The sequence below is a fragment of the Peromyscus californicus genome, unplaced genomic scaffold (genome assembly GCF_007827085.1).
Source record: "Peromyscus californicus insignis strain IS unplaced genomic scaffold, ASM782708v3 Scaffold_7__1_contigs__length_154581171, whole genome shotgun sequence".
Taxonomy (NCBI): Eukaryota; Metazoa; Chordata; class Mammalia; order Rodentia; family Cricetidae; genus Peromyscus; species Peromyscus californicus.
Window position 1 is genome coordinate 99,954,354 of NW_026294595.1, and position 20,967 is coordinate 99,975,320.

The 20,967-nt window shown below is 44.0% G+C and overlaps 1 protein-coding gene across 1 annotated transcript in view; it reads right to left on the reverse strand.

Annotated features, from left to right (window-relative positions):
• Positions 1-581: 581 nt before the first annotated feature.
• Cep152 (centrosomal protein 152) overlaps positions 582-20,967 on the reverse strand; it is an 88,655-nt gene continuing 68,269 nt past the window's right edge. The window contains exons 28-29 of the mRNA XM_052724342.1: positions 10,043-10,123; positions 582-746 (exon numbers count right to left, since the gene is read on the reverse strand). Coding sequence (XP_052580302.1) covers positions 697-746; positions 10,043-10,123 — 131 coding nt within the window. The 3' untranslated portion in view covers positions 582-696. The remainder of the gene's footprint in view (positions 747-10,042; positions 10,124-20,967) is intronic.

Below are 20,967 nucleotides of genomic sequence, written 5' to 3' on the forward strand. Positions count from 1 at the left end.
ATCCTTGGCCCTCTCTGCCCAGCAGGCCTGCCAGTCACCCAGCTGCTATCAATTAACATTCCATCAGTTTCTCTGTCAGTTCGGGTTAGGCTGACTGACTCACAGGTACAGTCTGCTTGGCAACATTCTGATCTCACAATGTGCTCACCACAGAGCTGGAATTTTTAATGAAGTTTCATTCCAAAGAAACAATTTAATGAGCAGTTATTATGTGAAAATCATTACTCAATAAATGTGATATAATCCCAAGGACATTGAACCTCATTGTCCTAGTTAGCGATAGATAGACTAATTTTCTAAATAGATATTATTAAATCACTTTCTGTATTAGACAAAAAAAGGTTGTTTTTTTTTTTAAAAAAAAAAAAGGAAAAGGAAAACCAAGAAAGAAAACAAAAGAAATAATAGAAACAAAATAAAAGACAAAAAGAAGAAAATATCAAGAAGAAATTAAAAAATAGAATGACAAGAAAGAAATGGAAACAGGAGAAAACACGAAGGAAAGACTCGGGAACAGAAAACCATGTTATTTCTATTTCCTTCAACACAAAACTAAATGGCTAGAAATCTACTCCTAATACAGTCGTTTTTATGGTAACAGACTTGATAGTCACATATATTTTTGTATAAAGCTTGAGTCACCAAATGAATAGTCTATATGATAAATAATCCCAGGAAAATCCTCAGAGGCTCCAGTCATAGGAGAGTGTTGAAGCTGAAGAATGTGTCCGTCAAGCCCTGGTGGCCTGTGGGGAAGAACAAAGGAGAAAAGGCACAGGGTTCATCCAGGGCCACCTCAGAGACCTCAGCATGGAGTGGTCTCTGGCAGGCAGTACCTTACCGGGAAATAAGAAAGAATGAAAGGCCCCAGAGGCAGAGTGTAAAGAAACTTACCTGCTTCCCACTCTTCAGGTAGCAATTTCAAGCAGAATCATGACTTGAAGTTTATGTACATGTGTGCATGTACACACACACACACACACACACACACACACACATGCTCACTCAATAAAATACTTGCAAATTCAATTCAAGAATACATCTAAAAGACCCATCATGCTTAAATCAGCTTTATTCCAGAAATGCAAAATGGTTCACCATATGTAAGTCAGTAAATGCAGTATATCACAGAAATGGATTCAAGCACAAAAATCATAAATCACTTCGACAGATATAGAAAAGGCCTTTGACAAAATCCAGTAACCCTGCAGTGGTGCGCACACCTCTAATCCCAGCACTCATGAGGCAGAGGCAGGTAGAGCTCTGTGAATTCAAGGCCAGCCTGGTCTACAGAGCTAGTTCCAGGACAGCCAAGGCTACACAAAGAAATCTGTCTCAAACTCCCCCCTCCAACCAAAAAAAAAAATCAATATCTCTTCATAATAAAAAGCCTTAAAGAGACAAGGAATACAGAGAACATTGTCTGCATTAACTACTTTCCTATTGCTGTGATAAAACACCATGACCATGACAACTTATAAAAGAATTTGAGTTTAAAGTTCCAGAGAGTTAGAGTTCATGATGGCGGAGCAAAAACATGTCAGCAGAAACAGCTGAGAGCCCACGTCTCAAACCAGAATCGGGAGGCAGACAGCTCACTGGGGATGGGGGACAGAGGGAGGATTTTGAAGTCACAAAGTCTGCCCCAATGACACATCTCTTCCAACAAGGCCACATCTCCTAATTCCCAAACAGTTCCACCAACTGGGTACCAAGTATTCAAACATGTGAGCCTATGGGGACCATTCTCATTTAAACCACCACAATACATTCACTTAATAAAGGCTATATACAACAGACCTATAGCCAAAATTAAGCTACATGGGGAAAAAAAAACCAAAAGATTTTTCAATAAGATCAGAAACAAAACAAGGGTATATATTCTCCATCTCTATTCAATAGAATGCTTAGCAAGAGCAATAAGACAGAAGAAGGAAATACAGATTCAAAGAATTAATATGAAAGCATCAAAGACGCTGGATGGCCAAAGCCTCCCTAAGCAAATGTATACTGCTGGAGGTATCAGCATAATCGATTTCAGGTTATACAACAGAGCTATAATAATAAAACCAACATGGCACCAACACAAAAACAGACACACAGGCCAATGGGTTAGAATAGGACCCAGGCAAAAGCCATATAGCTATAGCTTGACTTTTTTATAAAGATACCAAAAATATATATTGGAGGAAAGACAGCCTTTTCAACAAATGGTATTGGGAAAACTGGATGTCCACATGTAGAAGAATGATGGTATGCCCTCTCTCATTCTGCACAAAAATTAACTCCAAATGTATCAAAGTCTTTAAGGTAAAACTGAAACTGTTAGATGAAAAGGTAGGAACAACATTTCAAGATATCAGCATAGGTGAGGGCCCTCTGAGGGACTCCAGTACCTCAGGAAATGAGTAAACAATCAACAAATGGGACCACATGGAATTGAAAAGCTCTGCACAGCAGAGGGAGGGGTGAGTGAAGAGAGCCTGAAGAAAGGGAGGAACCCAACAGCTGTACATCAGACCGAGGATTAGTATACAGAATATACAAAGAATGGGGGTGGGGGTGGGAAGCCCTAAACTATAAGAAAACAATCCAATCAAACAATCATCTGAGAACTTGTGGGGGGCTGCCCCTACTTTTCCCCCCAGGGTACACTTAAGCAGGGAGAAATAAGGAATATGTAGACAGAATATGGAGGACAGTTTCTCTGTGTAGCCCTGGCTGTCCTGGATCTCACTTTGTAGACCAGGCTGGCCTTGAACTCAGAGATCCACCTGGCTCTGATTCCTGAGTGCTGGGATTAAAGGTACGTGCAACTACCACCCTAGCAGTGAATGTTTCTAAAAAACAAACAAACAAAAAACCCTAAAACAGAACTTTCACACATAACCCAGGTACACCACTGAAAGGACTCAAGCTGGACCTACTGGGGCAACAGCGGCAGAGGATTGATCTCGCCACAGGATGCTTGCTCATCCATATTTACTGCTGCAATAGTCACAATAACAAAGAAATGGAATCAGCCTGGACGTACATCACGAGACGAACAGATAGTGGAAAATGTGGAGAATATACATAATGGAAGCTCAAGCTCTTCAGCCATAAAGAAAAGTAAAATGAGAATTGGGAAAATGGATGGAACTGGAAAATATTATAAAGTGTGGCCACTCAGCTCAGGAGCACAGCATGTTCTCTCTCGTATGCAGAGCCTACAGATTCTACCTGTTATAAATGCACATGTATGTGGGGATGAGTATGTCTAGAGCCTGGGAAGCTAGGCAAGGCCCATGAAAAGGAAAATATTCTCTAAGGGGAGGGAAGAATAATAGAATGCATGTGATACAAAAGCCAAAGGTGGGTAACTGGGGATGGAAAGCTGTGGGAGTTGGGCAGGGAGGTGGGGGGAGGGTCAACCAAACACAACCATGCAAGAAAAAGCAATAAACAAGAAATCAGCTACTTGGCAAGCTAACCAAATCCTAAAATTAAAAACAAAACACCCTATATGAGTGGCTAGAGCTGCTGTCAGATGCCCTAGGCTGCTAAATGAAAACCCCAGGGACAAGGGCGGGCTACCGCCCGAAGACTCCCAAAGCCCTACTGACAACTTGCGCTGCTGGGGGCTCCAAGCTTCCTCTCTGCTGGCTAGCCCTCTGTGGAGAAAAGTCTATGCAGACTACTAAGAGAACTGCCAGCCTTACTCAGTGTAGACCTGTGTGCAACAATATTGACTGCTCAGACAAGACGTGCCCACTGGTACAACAGAGGCAAATCTGTCATGGGGTAACTAACGGTTTCCTGATTGGAGTTGAGGTCCCTTCCTTCCTCATCCCTTTCTGTTCCTCTTCCCTTCCCTTCTTCATCGTCCCTTTCTCCCCTCTCATTCCTCCATCCCTTCTTTCCCTTCTCTCCCTTCCCTTTCTCAATAGCCTCTCTCATTTGCTTTTTTGAGACAGGACCTCACTGTAGTCCAGGATGGCCAGGAACTCACTGTACAGTAGGCTGCCTTCAAACTCAAGGAAATTCTTCTGCCTCAGATTACAGGTGTGATCCACCACACCCGACTGCCCTTATTTCAGCAGTCTTTCTGTGGATAGATAATTTAAGGCCGACAGACGTTTTTCCTGTGACGCTCTGTAAAGGGGTTGGTGGGGCTGGGGAGATAGCTCCGCGGTAAAGTGCTTGTTGTGGAAAGATGGAGGCGAACTTGTTCCGCAGAGCCCTGTGGTAGAACATTGTTTTAAGGTGTGTTACTATTGCTTATGCGCTGGAACATTTGTTTAATGATGTAAAGATGTGTTTGATTAAATAAAATTCACCTGCGGTCAGGAGGCTGCGTCAGCAACTAGCTGACAGGAAATGGTAGGGAGGAGCCACGTGGAGAAGGGTTTTTAAGGAGGGGTGAGGAGAAGCACGAGGGCTTTTTGGAGGAGAGCAAGGAGAGGAGGTGAGCTACTTGCTATTCAGCCTCTCTGAGGAGCAGAATTCCACCTTAACCTTTGAATCTTGAGTTCTTTAGAGGGAGAGAGGTTTAGTTAAGTTCCCTTTGTAGCTTTGCAAGAGTCGGAGCCTGAGGGAACAGAATTTCCTCCAGCTCTGGCCCTTGCGGCCTGACCAGCCTAACTGCTGCTGATAGCGGTGGAGATGCAGCTGCTGATTCAGATAGCCATAGCTTAAAAGGCAGCAACAATTAAATAAAAGGATAATAGAGCCCGTCAAAAAGCTGAGCATGGTGGCATGCACTTGGAATCCCAGCACTGGGCAGAGACGGGAGGATCCCTGGGGCTCACTGGGCAGCCAGCCAGTCGAGCACCTCTGTTCTCACACATGCACCAACACTGCATGCATCTATACATACATGCATGCACACACACCCAAACAGTGTTAGTTTACTGTTGTCTTAGGATTATTGCTGTGATAAAATACCACGACTAAAGCAACCTGAGCTTTCAATATTCCTTCTTGAACACAAATACAAAAGTCGACTGTGAAATATACTCAAACTTAGAATCACAAGAAGTTTATTTGGATCAGTCTTTCTTCCCTATTTTATACAATGCACAGACTGAGTGTCCAGCCTGGGAAATATTTCAATTTTGGAAAATTAAATATGCATCTATATATTTATATCTATATATGTATGTATTATGTTGGGATGAGACTTGAGATTAAACATGAAATTTACTTAATGTTCTTATTGTCTTAGTCAGGGTTACTATTACTGTGATGAAACACCATGACCAAAAGCAACCTGAGGATGAAATGGTTTATTTGGCTTACACTTCCTCATCACTGTTCATCAGTGGAGGAAGTCAGGGCAGAACTCATGCAGGACAGGAACCTGGAGGCAGGAGCTGATGCAGAGGCCATGGAGGAGTGCTGCTTGTGCCTCATGGCTTGCTCAGCCTGCTTTCTTATAGAACCAAGAACCACTAGCCCAGGCTTGGTGCCTCCCACAAGGGGATAGATCCTCCTACATCAATCACTAGTTTTAAAAATGCCCTACAGACTTGTCTACAGTCCCATTTTATGGAGGTATTTTCATAATTGAAGTTCCTTTCTCTGATGGCTCTAGCCTGTGTCAAATTGACAAAAAATTAGCCAGCACAACTGTCTCTGGTCTCTATTTCTGATGAGATCTAAGTTATTATCCACATCATTATTCCCTTAGAAATATGGTTGTTTTCTCTGGGTATGTCCAGGAGTTTCCATTTATTTTTATTTTTATCTTTCAGAAATCTGTGTTGTAAGCTTTTTAAAACTTATAATTTACACAAAAATTGGGCTTGGGTAGGATTACTTAAAATGTTCTATTCTCTTTTCTGTCTCTCCTCTGAACTTAGTATTTATATATTAAGCCTTCTGACACATTAATACAAACATCCTAGGTTCCGTTTCTCTTGAGTCTTTGATCACTGTGCTGCAGACAATTCTACAGGTCTATGTTCAAGCTAAGTGACATTTTTTGTCATTTCCTTCACTGTTAAGCCCATCAGATGAATTTTATATTGCAGATAATTTAATCTTCAAAGTTTTGGGCTTTGGTGGTTTTTTTTTTTCAGGGTTTATTTCTTTGCTGAAATGTCCTATCTTTTCATTTACTACAAGCATATTTTCCTTTACATCATTGGGTATAGTTCTGAAAAACCATCTTGATTTTTTTTTTTTTTTTTGGTTTTTCGAGACAGGGTTTCTCTGTGTAGCTTTGTGCCTTTCCTGGAACTCACTTGGTAGTCCAGGCTGGCCTCGAACTCACAGAGATCCGCCTGCCTCTGCCTCCCGAGTGCTGGGATTAAAGGCGTGCGCCACCACCGCCCGGCTCATCTTGAATTTTTTAATCTGATCATTTCAACAGTGTGATCATCTGTGTTGGTTGTTTTGCTTCTCCTATGCTGGGTGACTCTGAATCACACACAGGGGAAGAGTGTGGCCATCAGCGGGTGGGGATGGGGCTGGATTCTGACACATCCCCTGAGGAGCATTCATTACTTACTATTTTTGCTTTGTGTCAGCAGTTTGTTAGACTTGAGCCGTAAAGTCCCATTTCTTGTGCACCAGTCCAAATCCCCCATCTGTTACCTCACCCTTAACTAAACCACTTAGAACCAACCCTATCCAAGAAGAGTTGATGGGTAGTTTGTGCCCAGTTTGATTTCCATTCTGACTTCACTTTCCAATGCTCACCTTGAACTCACTGATTCTTTATGCATTTTAAGTGGGCATCTCAGACTCCATTTGATCAGCTGCAGTCAGTTAAAAGCTGTGTAAACCCAGAGAGCTAGATCTTTGTTATCTCTTCCCTTCAAACATAAACCTCTCTCTAAAGTCTAATTATACTCAGTCTGCTGCATCCAGGCAGTTGGGTTTTGTGGCTGTTTTTATTTTGGTGCAGAGTTTGGAATTTTGTGTGTGTGAGAAGCAGTCTAGTTAGTTATACCTTCCCTGGAGCCAGCTGCAAGTGTGCACGATCTCAACACACTCACCACTTTTCCTGTGATGTGCTGCGGGCCGCAGGAATATATCATAAGAACTCAGCTGGTTATGACAAAGTCACTACCTGGAGGAATCAGGGAATTCCTCCAGAGGAAGCCAAATCCCAAGGAGTTTTTGGTGTTACTTGGCTTGTTATATATCAGCTGTCTTCTGTTATGAAAATCATGTGTGCCTTCATAGTTTTCCCAATTGACTTTTCCCTAAGAACGGCTAACAATGTGGACTGATCACTCTCTAGACATACACATTCCAGGCATTTGGAGAACAGCCTCAGGAAAGGCTTTCTCTGGAATCAGATAACTCCCCTAGCCACTTTCAAGGGCTAAAGGAGACACCACCCAGGTGGTTGCCCAACTTCCGAGGACTAACAGTGATAACCACCCACAGGCGAGTCTCCTGACTTAAGGTAAATTCCACAAGGAGACACCGCCCAGGTGGTCGCCCAATTTCCGAGGACTAACAGTGATAACAGCCCACATACAAGTCTCCTGACTTAAGGTAAATTCGACAAGGAGACACCGCCTAGGTCAGGTGGACGTTAAGTAATAACTTTACACAATTTAGCTCGGACCCTCCTTTTATATACCGGGACTTCCAGGGCAGAGGGTCGGAGAAGAGAAAAGAGAATGGAAGAACTAGACGGGTAAGAACTTGAGAGGAACAAACTGAGATGGGGAAGAACTAGATTGAAGGGCTAGAAGAGAGTACTAGAGGAATGAGATGGAAGATGAGGATGAGCCAGATGGGGAACAACAAGATGAGGAAGAACGAGATGAGGAGAGAGAAGGAGTTGGGAGAAAAGATGATATGGGAAGGAACAAGATGGATGAGACCCTAGAAGGGGCAGAACAAGATGAAGGAATTAAGATAGAACCCAGAGGGGACCGCGGACAAGTGTAGAGAGAAATCAGGCAAGAAAAGACCTAAATATGAGCGCAGAATATAAGCTTGTAACTGACACAGAATAATAAAGTTTATGGACTAAGGAGTTTCGTGTACATAGATTCATTTCTTTTCATCAAAGATTAATTACCAGCTGGTTGTAGATTCTTCCCGGACCCTGGGAGGGGACTATCGAGGGGCTGGACCCCCATAGTCACCGATACCTGGCGCCACGAACAGATTTAACTGTTTAGGTACTCAGGGGACTGATAGGAAGTAAGTTTTGGAGCATATCACAGAGGGTTGCCCAGTTAGAGGCTCAACTCTTCGAGAGGTACGATTTTTGGAGACCTCTGGAGTATCAGCTACAATCAGTCCTCACCGAAGGATGCTGCAGATCCCGGGGACACCGACCCCCCCGTTTGGAGCGGTGAGTAGCTATGAATACCCCCCCCAAATAGTCAGAAAGAGTCTGAAGAGAAACAGCTTCTGATAGAAGTTACAGGACACAGGCTTAAGACGAAAGGCACTTCAGTCAGCTCCAGTCAGTTTACAAGCTTAGATAAGGAAACAACAGTCTATCTTAACCCCATAGTGCCTCTGAAAAAAATGTAAGGAAAAATTTAGGAGACCCCCTAAAAGCGGCCAACTTTATGAAATTGATTTACCATCAGACTATGATAAGCGGCAGAGATTCTAAACCCTCCCTTATAGGGAGAAACCTGCCATTACTTCATTCAGGGTCTTACAAGGAGGTAACACAATATTCACAGTACAAGACCTTCTGATGGTGTAAACTAGAACTAATGAAGTTCACTATGTTCTCCATAGTAGCAGCAGCAGCCTGTTACAGTCTTTTTTGCTAAAACTATTGGAATCTAAAGGCTAACTTGAGCCCTAAACTTCTCACTCCAGCAGCCAACTAGGAGCTCATTCCAGTGGCCTTTATTTAATAATGCAAGTCTCACAGCCAGTGCCGATTTAAAAACTAATGGCAACTCCCAGCTCTCCTAAAAAAGTGTCCTTTTCTCTCTCTTTCCTCTTTCTGAGTTGACTTTTAAGTTCTTGGTAATTTACAAAAATCTTGGCCAAGTACAAGAACTTCAGTTAACTCATTTCAAAAAACAGGTCCTGGTGAGGGGACGCCCTACTACGACCTGTATGGATTCATCAGACCCCCGAAGACGTTTGGGGGTTGGAATCCTAAACATCTGCCTTCTTCCCTCTGAACCTAACTATCTGCTATCTGCATCTCAGCTCACTTCTGCCTGTGAGTCGTCTCCACCCTTCTCACCTTGCCATTTCCGGTGGCTATCTGGCTTGATAGGGACTGGACAAAATGGCTGCAACTGCTATTAAAACAAAACAAAACAAACAAACAAACAAAAAACAAAAACCTCTTCCTCTGTTTTAGTTTGGGCCTTTTACTGTGATTATCTCATTTATAAAGACAACTAACTTATAAATTGTTAAGAATAAGTTTACTTTAATTAAAGATAATTAAGAAATAAAACTTGTTGATTGATTGGCCGACCTAAACTGTAAACTGTTAAGGATAAGTTGTATTTAAGCCATAAGCTATTAGAGATAATTATCAGGATACAAATTAAAACTTGATCATCATAAATGATCAAATTCTCTAATATAACACATAGACATCTAGATAGTTATTAATGATACATGAATCTCAGTAATAACCTAGAGATACTGAGGATGTATGCCTAAGTTAGATCTATGGATAAAGTTTTTATTGAGGTCTGAGCTATATAAGCTTAAGGAATGGACTTATAGTGATGAGCAAAGAGTCCCTCTGCTAACCACCAGGAAAGGATTTGTCTCCCATTGTAACATTATTATTTCTCAGCCCCCAAATGAAACTTCTTTACCTTGATGTGAGAGTAGAGAAAAATTAACTCCTTGGAGAACAAGTGGATGTTTTTAAAGAACGAAACAGGACTGAGAATCCCACAGCAGAACTTTGTACTACTGAGCAGGGGCAGCAGGAGCTAAAGGCACCACTGAGCAAATACTGCAATCAGCAGGAGCTAAGGAAGGGCAGACCAGGGTGGGTATTTTCACCTCTAAGCATTCTGGAGCATTCTTACCCTTTCCTTACTGGGTCAAGGCCCGCCCCTCCCAGAGTAGCAACACCATCAAAAATACTTACTAAATTTGACTTCCAATTTCCTCCAAGGTATAAGCCTCCTCTCATTGAGCCAGTGGGCATCTGAGTGTAGGTGGTCTACATCTGTGGGCAACACACACTTGTCAGTTAAATACTGAGGTCAGCTGTGAAAAGAGCAATCAGAAGTGTCAGTTAAATACTGAGGTCAGCTGTGAAAACAGCAATCAGAAGCAGACTCATCCTGGGCGAGTCATTCCTCATCTTGTGTGTGTGTGTGGGGGGCAATCAAACTCATTGATCTTTGTTTTTTATACTGACATTTTATAGACTTGAACAGAAATTCTACAATACATGAGCAAGCTTTAAACACACTTTAAATCCGTTCCTCTAAAATCTGCCGTCCTATACCCAGGCTATCACGTGCTGCCTGAGACCACTAGAGGGGAGTAAAGCATTAAATGCAACCACAGTGCAGCTCCACCTGGAATCCTGGGTGGCTCATGCTTCCAGCTGCTGCCTGTTTGCTGCTTCCAATCAACCCCACTTAACTGCTTCAAAGCACACAGAAGTGAGGGAATCCCCATTTCCATATGGACATCTTCCTGTGAGCTTTGAGAGTACACATTCCTCAAGCAAGAACAGCTCCTCGACACCCGGGCATGCTCACTCCAGCTCTATTTCCATGATGACAGAACCGTTCTTGGAAGAGCCCAGTGTTGAAAACAAATCCTCATGGGAAGCAACCACAGTGTCCCTGCTCCTTGTTTTCAGAGATCTCGGCACCCTGGCTGGCAAATTCCTTGCCTCTAGAACAGTGGTTCTCACCCTTCCTAATGCTAAAACCCTATAATACAGTTCTTCATGTTGTGGTGACCTCCCAACCATAAAATTATTTCATTGGTACTTCATAACTGTAATTTTGCTAATGTTATGAATTGTAATGTAAATATCTGATATGTGGGATAGCTGATACGTGACCTCCAGAAGGGTTGTGACCCACAGGTTGAGAACAGCTGCCCTAGGTGCTTGATCTCCGAAGCCAGTTGCCGGGGAAGGGCAGTGGGCACAGGAAGAAGGCTGCCCTGTTGGGATTGCTCTGGAGAGCCAGCTTAGAGGGCCAGGTATTAAGAGAATCCAGGCACACATGTATTCTTTGGTTTCTATTCCTGGGTTCCTCAAGTTATAGGTTCCCAGTAGTTACAGAATGAATGATACGGTCAAGACACTGTTAACTTCTGAGTCAGGTAGCCATGAGTTTGGTCAATTAGTTGATTTCTAATAGTGACTGAAAACTAGTAATGCAGTCTTCTTCAGTCACACATGGCAGCTGTGGCTACAATGGGTAGAGAAATCAGGTTCTCTCTCTCTCCCTCCCTCTCTCTATCTCTCAGTCTCTCTCTCTCCCCCCTCTTTCAGTCCCTCCCTCCATCTCTCTTCCTCTCTCCCTGCCTGCCTCCCTTTCTCAGGGAGCAGTGGTCCTTAAAGTCTGAGCCCTGAACTGGTTCCAGCCGGCAAGAGCAGCAGTCTGCTGAGATGAAAGACAGAAATTGAACATTTCCAACTTCTTCTATCAGTTAGGTATCAGAGTCAAGCCTGCAGTCACACTGCATTAACCTTACAGCTGTCCATCAATGGTGATGATGTACACAGTCTCAATTTGTATAGGCTAAGCTATAGGTCCTCAGAACTCCCCTTCTTGTATGGTTATCATTAAGAAAGGCTCAAGGTACATGCTTGGGCAAGATTTGGATGGAAGGGAAATAGCCATACTGGACTCACATGCTTCTCTGTTACTCAAATCCAGGTTCCTCACTTAGTGAAGGGCTTTTACCGATGTGAAAAAAGTCCCACATCGAGTGACCCAGTTAAGAGGATTACCTCATATGAGCCTCACTCCCCTGTACAAACAGACGATGCCTGTGGACATTAGCTTCGGCTGGACACACGGCCTTCCAGCCTGCTGCTGCATTCTTCCCTGGGTCCGAGGCTTTGGACTTGTATCCTGCCCCAATAACACGTGATCAAAGTCCTTAATATTCCCTGTCATCCATCCACCCACAATCTGTGGGCTGTGTTGCTTGCTGGTTCCGTTGGTGTCTGGATGCCAGCCGGCTTTCCTTTGCTTACACCAGAGCAGGTAAGGAAGGCAGCCGGTCTGTGGGCTTCCCTGTATCTTCGGGCCTAGCCTTCTTTTTTTTTTTAATTTTTTTTTTTTAAGATTTATTTATTATGTATACAGTGTTCTGTTTGTATGTATCCCTGCAGGCCAGAAGAGGGAGCCAGATCTCATTACAGATGGTTGTGAGGCACCATGTGGGTGCTGGGAATTGAACTCAGGACCTCTGGAAGAACAGTCAGTGTTCTTAACCTCTGAGCCATCTCTCCAGCCCCAGGCCCAGCCTTCTTGACCAGTGCCATCTTTTATATGACCCTCTTCCACTACAGAAGACACAGGTCACAGAATTCAGGGCAAAGGCTGGTAGAAAGGCGAGAGGTAGGAAGAGATGAAGACAGGTGGGGGAGGAAGAAGGGGAACAGCGAGAGGTTGAAGGGTGGCCTGGGAGAAGCAGAGGAAGATCTGGAGTGATAGATGGATACAGGAAGCCTAGCAAGAACACCTGCACCCACCTTCGACTGCCTTTTTCAGCATCCCTTCCTGTAGTCAGGAAGGCTGCCCACACTGAGCTTACGATTCATGTGTCTGTGTAAACAGCTATATGTGTAAAAAAGCTATTTGTGTAGTTTATGGATAAATAGCTATATGTGTAAATAGCTGTCTCCTAAGTCAGTTTTCATAACTTCTGGATTGTTTATTCGGGACAGAATATCTCTACATAGCCCTCTCTGTCCTGAAACTCACTATATAGACCAGGTTGGCTTTGAAATCAGAAAGATCCACCTGCCTCTGCCTCCCTACTGTTAACTCCCATCAGGCTTACTCCAAGGTTTTTAACACTAAAAATTGTGGCCTGTCACTCATATGCTGGCTTTAAAGGTACAGAGCTATGGCAGTAACATGCTACCACTTATAAAACAAGACACACCACTTCATGTGCGCCTGTGCATACACACTGGATACACACTGTGCTTCAGGGATGGACTTCAGCTGAGGGTTGGAACAAGCAACAGGGCTTTCCATGCACGTCTCCTTACAACTTCTATCACTGATGTTAATTTTAGAAATGTGGACTTGCTTGTGAACAAACTTATCACAAATACTATTTTATCTGCTGTACTTGCAAAAGACTGGATATCAACATGCATAGAAGTTGCTGCTGCCATTTGTGTCTCCAAAACATGATCCATGGAGACAGTGACCTAGCTCTCCCCATGAAGGTATTTCCACTGATGATTTTACCCGGCCTCAGCAAGTAATGAGTTCTGCCAGTTAATGAACTTACAACAACCAATTCACACCAGGGCACAACTACTCACCCTGTGTGCTCACTGGGAAAGGGGAAAGCTCAGAGCAGACAGAGTCAAGGTTTCTAGACTAGAAAGAGCACAGTTGTGTACCCACTAAAATGGAAGCCAGGCATCTGTTAGGGTATGCATCTTAATGAAGAAAACAAAGCTATGACTACCCCCGAGGAGGCAGGGTACCACGGAAAGATTTTCTCTGACAGAACAGCATTGCGAAACTGGGCCTAAACAATTATCTATGGTCTCTAGAAATCATGGCGGCAAAGGCCAATGGGGGCAGATGAACTGATTTTGTATTCCTAAAAACCCACAGAGAAACTTGGTGTAGTTACAAGTATCTGGACGAGAGTAGGTTTGCCAGCGGTAACCATTGAGGGTAGGGCTCCCGTGGTAAAGCAACTGAAGGTCCTGAGAAAGCAAGTATGTGTTGTAGGCCCGGTGGAATTTGCTTAATAAGTTGCACATTTGACATTGTAGGTCAGTTCTTCGGGTGCCAGAGACAAAGCTCATTATATAATCACATACTTGTCCTTGCTGGGAATGAGTACTGAGGAAAGACAGTCTCTGCTGTTTCCAAGCTTTCTCTGCTCAGCCAGTTGCTGAGGTGAGGAGCCATCAGAGGCCTGTTTTGAAAGCTGAGTCTGCTCTGGGATGTCTACCTACCTTAGGCCTTCTCGGGAGGAATGAGCACAGGTCCTCCCGGTGGGCAGCTGGGGGCAGGAGAACAGACTATCTGAGCTTAACCTGAGCCAGGGAGCAGAAGCTGAGGACGCCAAGTTTTCCAGCTTACAGATTTCTGGCTGTTTGGCCACAGATTTTTTTTTTTCCAGCTACAGTAACATGGTCTGTGGGACTAAGGACAAAAGCCTCTTCAGTTCTGACAGTCTTTGCTGCACATGGTGCCCATATCCAAACCGCATCAAACTTCTGTGTTTGTTTCTGGTCTTTACAGACTTCTCTAAAAAGGACAAAGCCTAGCACTTCACCGGAGGAAGCCACTGGGTGACCTTGGTGCCATTGAGATGATTTGCTTTCTCCCAGTATTTAAATGTTTACTTTGGAACAGGTAAATAACTGTAAACAATCCATCTTCAAGGAAAGGCCATGTGAAGGTCAGCCTGTACTGCACATATTCAGGCGGAGGCTGGAAGAGGGAAACAGTCTTTGAGCAGATGACATCTTTATCTCTAGATGGAGATGCTGCCAACTTTTCTTTGGCAATGGGCCAGCTACATACCGATCTGAGAAGGTCCTCTTTTCTTAAAACTTAGTTTTAGGTCAACCTCTGTGCATCCTGGGAACACACGTTTGCTTGATCTAGAATTGATACACTCACATGTCATTTTTACCAAGGGCTGAGAACATGGAATGAAAGGGATCAGTGCGGGAAGATTTCACATCCAGAACCTTGAGGAAGCTAATGCCAGCACTATGCTTCGATCGCTCAGCTCAGAGGTACCCAGCTCTTACTATGTCGGAGTGTCACGAGGCACTTTGCAAAACAATCTCATTTGAACTTTCCGACCCCATGAAACGTGCTATCACGGTTAAACGGTTGCAGGAGGGCTCCAGTCTTCCCAGCAATGAGGGTGTGTAATCTCATGCCGTCTGGGAACATTCAGCAGGGTCGGCCCCTCCCTAGCTGGTCTAATCTTCCAGGTGGAAGTGAGGTGGGACAATAGATCAAGAACACAGACACAGTGGCCTGCAGCGCGCCCTGTGCATGAGGCACAGCTGTCTTGTGCCAGTCATTTTCAGTGTGGAAGGGGATGGATTTTTAAAAGCAACATTTTCTAGAGCTTTTCAGCCACTGGCTGGATGAGGGATGTGCACCACCCTAAACCAATTAGGCACAAGGAACTGAGACCATTGTGACTAGCTCAGGCCAAAGAGGGCTGAGCTATAGAAAGGGGCAGACACCCCTCCTTGCTCTAAAAAAATAGACAATGTTTGGTGTGGCAGGGAAGCAACAGCATCACCGACACATCCTCATTTCTCTTACGTGGAGTCCAGGCTCAGCAGAGAGTGATGGGATGCGGATTTTAAATATGTTTTATCCCAAGTTGTAGCAGGAGATTTGAAATTACATTACCAGAAAATATCGAAATTCCTTTTCATTCTTAATGAAACAAAACAAAGTGAAGTCTGCCTACTGTGTGCCCGGCTTTCCCACTGGCTGCTTAATTTCTAATCACAACATAGCCCACAGATAGTATCCTATCCCGTAGACATAAAAGAATATTACTTGTTAGTGTGGGTGTGTGTGCACACACCTGTGCACACCATGACACACACACACAGAAGCGAGAGACAACTTGTGAGAGTCATGCCTCGTCTGTCAAATGAATCCAGGGTATCAAACTCAGGTCACCAGGCTTGATGACAAAGCACCTTTACCTGCTGAGCCATCTCACTGGCTCCTATTCCATCAACTTTTAATCCTGACTAAAATCTTCTTCCCCCCACATCCGTCTTATACAGGAAGCCTACTGAATTCATTTTCTTTCTTGGGAACACAGGGGAGAAGAGGAAAGGACAAAGGATCAGTGATCCATGATTGTGTTTGGCAAACATAAACAGCACAGCAAAGCAACTGAGTAAATCACCGACTCCCAGGCTGCTGCAACTTATACGTGAGGCCCCTAGTGTTTAACACCTTTATGAAATATGAACAGGAAAGGGTGACCCAAGATAGTAGGAAAATCGGAAACTTGGACATGGGTTAGTCAGAATTAACAAACAGAAAAAAAAAAAAAAGATCAAAGACTCATGGTATAACATGGCATCACACAGAGAAGACCAGGAAGAGGAGAGTCTAAAACAATAACTGCATATGACATTTCCCCAAATATAACATCAAATTTTATTATCTGGAAAGATATGCTCTCACTGCTTCAATAGTGGCATGAATGTTACAGAAGCAACCAACCACTTCTGAGTTGGAAAAGCAGCCACTTTCGAATCATAACAGTGCCCTAGACCTGTGCAAGCTCAAGCCAGACAAAATCCCAGTATTGGGGGTGGTGGGTGTGAGGCATGAAGTCCTACGCCTAATCAAGGAGCAATTGGCTTTAATAGTTGCTGGGTGTGCGAGTTTGAATGTAATTGGCCCCATAATCTCATAGGAGTAGCACTATTAGGAGGTGTGACTTTGGTGGAGTAGGTATGGCCTATTGCTTGTGAGCCAAGATGTAGCCAGCGCCATGTCTGCCTGCAGGCCGCCATGCTTCCAGTCATGATGATAATGGACTAAACCTCTGAAACTGGAAGCAGGCCACCCCAATTAAATGTTTTCCTTATAAGAGTTGCTGTGGTCATGGTGTCTCTTCACAGCAATAAAACCCTAAGACAGAAGTTGTTACCAGGGACTAGAGTATTGCTGTGACATCCTGACCATGTTTTTGTTTGAAGTAATATGAACTTTGGGAGTTTGGGTTAGGAAAGCAGTGGAATGCTTTAAGTGCTGCTTAATGGGCTGTACTAGTAGGAACATGGAAGACAGTAGTGCTGAATGTGATTTGATGAACCGTGGGGATCAAGAGATTTTAGAGAAGAATATATGTAGCTTAGAGACTGGTCTTGTGATATTTGGGTGAGCAAAGTGGCTACTTTTTGCCCTTGTCCTGTGAGAGTCCAGCTCCCACCTTTTGAAGGGTTCTTAGGTGGAGGAGAGAGGAATTAAATGAAAGAGGGACCTAGACAACAAGAAAGACAGAAACAGGATAGCTTCGGGAGGACCTGGGTTAATACCCACCACCCTCGTCTCTTATTTATTGAAAAGAAATTTTTATAACATGCCAAGGAAAGAGGCAAAAGACCTTCCCCTTGAAAGATCAAAGCACACCATACAGTCAGGTGTAAACCCTTCCAAACACCTAGTAAACACGCCCGTGTTTAAATCATCTCCTTTATACAGCCCTACTGGGTAAAGCAAGCCCAGATTCTCTGACCCTGAGTAAGGTCTCACTAGATCGCCTCTGTGGGCTCCCACATTGTCCAAACAGTCTGCCTGAGGCTAAAGTGAAAAGTTTTGGATTAATTCCATAGACAGTGGAATCTCAGAATAGCCTAGTATAGACTCTGTTGTGTGGTTATTAATGGTAACTCGAATGAAGATTTATAATGAAAAGGAGCTCACTGAGCAGACAAATTACAAAATGTAAAATTTAAGGAGAAAAAGCATCAGGAAGTGGAATGAAGTCCTGAGTTCAAGGAGGAAAATGGATTAAGAAATAGAAGAGAGGGAATGGGTGACCTCAGGGCAAGATCCCACTCTGTTAAGTTTCCAACTTTTGAAAAGGAACTTAAAAAAAAGCTTAGAGCCAAGTGTAGTGGCGCACACCTTTAATTCCAGCACTAGGAAGGCAGAGGCTGGTGGATCTCTGAGTTTGAGGCCAGCCTGGGCTACAGAACAAGTTTCAGAACAGCCAAGCTTAGGCAGTGAAAGACAGAAAGCGGGTGAAGATGTAATTGAAGGAGGGGGCCAAGTTCCAGCCCCAACAAGCAGCAGAACTTGGCAACTTTTGCCACATGACTATGGCTTTAGAATTAAGAATAGAGGAAATGAGTTTTGCCTCCATGCCTAAAGAAAGCCTCTGAGGCCAGGCATGTGTCAGGAGTGTCCTTGAATGGAAGCCTAATAGAAGCTACCGCATGAAGCTGTGAAGTTGAAGTCTAGACTGCCTTGGAGACCACAAGATGTTAGAGATGCCAGAGTAGTGGGATACCTGCTGAGGAGAGCTGCTAACAGGGAGTAGAACTAGTCCAAGAGAAAGAAGTGTGTTGCAGTCAACAAAGATGAAAGGTGCTGGAGATCTAAAGAGCATTCCAACATCAGACATGGAGAGGCGGAGTTTGGAGTTTGCCCACCTCGTTTTTGGTCTTGCTTTGGTCCAGAATTTCCTCACTATGCTCCCTTCCCCACATTTTGGAATGGTAATGTATATTCTGTGCCATTATATGTTGGAAGTATATAATCTGTTTTTCTATTTTGATTTTACAGGTGATTACAGTTAAGAGACTGCATGAATCTCAGAAGAGACTTTGGACTTTTAAACATTGTGACTGTGATAGACTATGGAGACTTTTGAAGTTGAACTAAATACATTCTGCATTATATTGTTACAAGCTTATGGGGGCCAGGGAGTGGAATATGGTAGTTTGAATGTACTTGACCCCCATAATCTCATAGGGAGTGGCACTATTAGGAGGTGTGGTTTTGTTAAAGTGAGTATAGCCTTGTTGGAGGCAGTGTGCCACTGTGGGAGTGGGCTTTGAGGTTTCCTATGCTCAGGATACTGCCCAGGGTGTTATTCAACTTCCTATTACCTACAAGCCAAGACGTAGCCAGTACCACATTTGCCTGCATGCCACCACGCTCTGTCACGATGATAATGGACTAAACCTCTGAAACTGTAAGTGGCCATCCCAATTAAATGTTTTCCTTATAAGAGTTGCTGTGATCATGGTGTCTCTTCACTGCAATAAAAACCCTAAGACACACCGGGAGAGGAAAAGTTGGGTTAGGGTGTGACTTCTGCGAAGTTGACAATGATTCGGGGCAGGCCCCACACCAAAGAGTCTATATACACTGTTGCAAAAGAAAAGAAAGGAGGGAAGGAGGGGGGAAGAGGAAAGCGGGGAAGAAAGAGAGAAGAAGGTATCTTGTCTAGTTAAAATTTAAAAAAAAAAAAAAAAAAAAAGCAAGTTCCCACAATATGCTACCAGAGATTTCCATTAAATTAAAGGATAAAAGAATAGGAGTAAATGACAGAGATACGGAATGAGATCTACATGAACAGCCTGGACATGAGTGGGGGTAGTGAAGGGCGAGGGTCGAGGGAAAGAGAGCTTGGGGGAGTGGGAGATCCCAGCTGGATCAACAACAGAGAGGGAGAACAAGGAATAGGAGACCATGGTAAATGAAGACCACATGAGAATAGGAAGAAGCAAAGTGCTAGAGAGGCCCACAGAAATCCACAAAGATACCCCCACAACAGACTGCTGGCAATGGTCGAGAGACAGCCCGAACTGACCTACTCTGGTGATGGGATGGCCAAACACCCTAATTGTTGTGCTAGAAACCTCATCCAACTACTGAGGGATCTGGATGCAGAGATCCATGGCTAGGCCCCGGGTGGATCTCTGGGAGTCCAATTAGCGAGAATGAAGAGGGTTTATATGAGCGAGAATTGTTGAGACCAAGGTTGGATAAAGCACAGGGACAAATAGCCAAACGAATGGAAACACATGAACTATGAACCAATGGCTGAGGGGTCCCCAACTGGATCAGGCCCTCTGAATGGGTGAGAGAGTTGATTGGCTTGATCTGTTTGGGAGGCATCCAGGCAGTGGGACCGGGTCCTGTGCTCATTGCATGAGTTGGCTGTTTGAAACCCGGGGCCTATGCAGGATTGTTTGGCTCGGCCTGGGAGGAGGGGACTAGACCTACCTGGACTGAGTCTACCAGGTTGATCTCAGTCTGTGGGGAAGGCTTTGCCCTGGAGGAGGTGGGAATGGGGGGGGGGCTGGGGGGAAGGTGAGGAGGGCGGGAGGGGGGAGAACAAGGGAATCCGTGGCTGATATGTAGAACTGAATTGTAATGCAAAATAAAAATTAAAAAAATTAAATAAAAAAAAAGAATAGGAGTAAAAAGAAAAGAGCAGAAAAGCGACATCAAGCAAACAATAATCATAAGAGAGCTGAAGTGGCTACAGTATTACTGTGGAATAAGCTTTAAGATCAGAAATACTAAATTAAAAGGCTATCTTATAATGGTGGAGATCAACACATTAGGAAGATACAACAAATATAAACAGACATATACACATATGTACCTAACAACATATACATGAAACAAAAAAGAACTGAAAGACAATGTAATGAATATAGTCAGAAATTAACACAACCCACTCAGTAGAAAATGTTATACATGTACATGTGTATCTGTGTGTGTGTGTGTGTGTGTGCGCGCGCATGCAGAGGATAGAGGCAGCTTTAGATTCTGGAATCGGCATTAGACAGAGTTGGGAGGCACTCTTCTGTGGTGCTAGGAACTAAACGAGTCCTCTGCGAGAAAAGCAAGCGCTCTAAAGCACTGAGCCCTCTCTGCAGCTCTCCATAGCCCATGCTTACCTGGACAAAAGGCAAAACCATCAACACAGTCAGGGTAGACTTGGTGATGCCATTAACCAAAAAACTAAGGCACATTGAAAGCTTTCAGTGAATGGGAGATACACTCTTGTCAGGTGAAAGGTACTCCACCACAGACCATAAAACCAGTCTCGCCGGGCGGTGGTGGCGCACGCCTTTAATCCCAGCACTCGGGAGGCAGAGCCAGGCGGATCTCTGTGAGTTCGAGGCCAGCCTGGGCTACCAAGTGAGTCCCAGGAAAGGCGCAAAGCTACACAGAGAAACCCTGTCTCGAAAAACCAAAAAAAAAAAAAAAACCAGTCTCTATAAAAGAACTGGAATCAGCCAGGCGGTGGTGGCGCACGCCTTTAATCCCAGCACTCGGGAGGCAGAGCCAGGTGGATCTCTGTGAG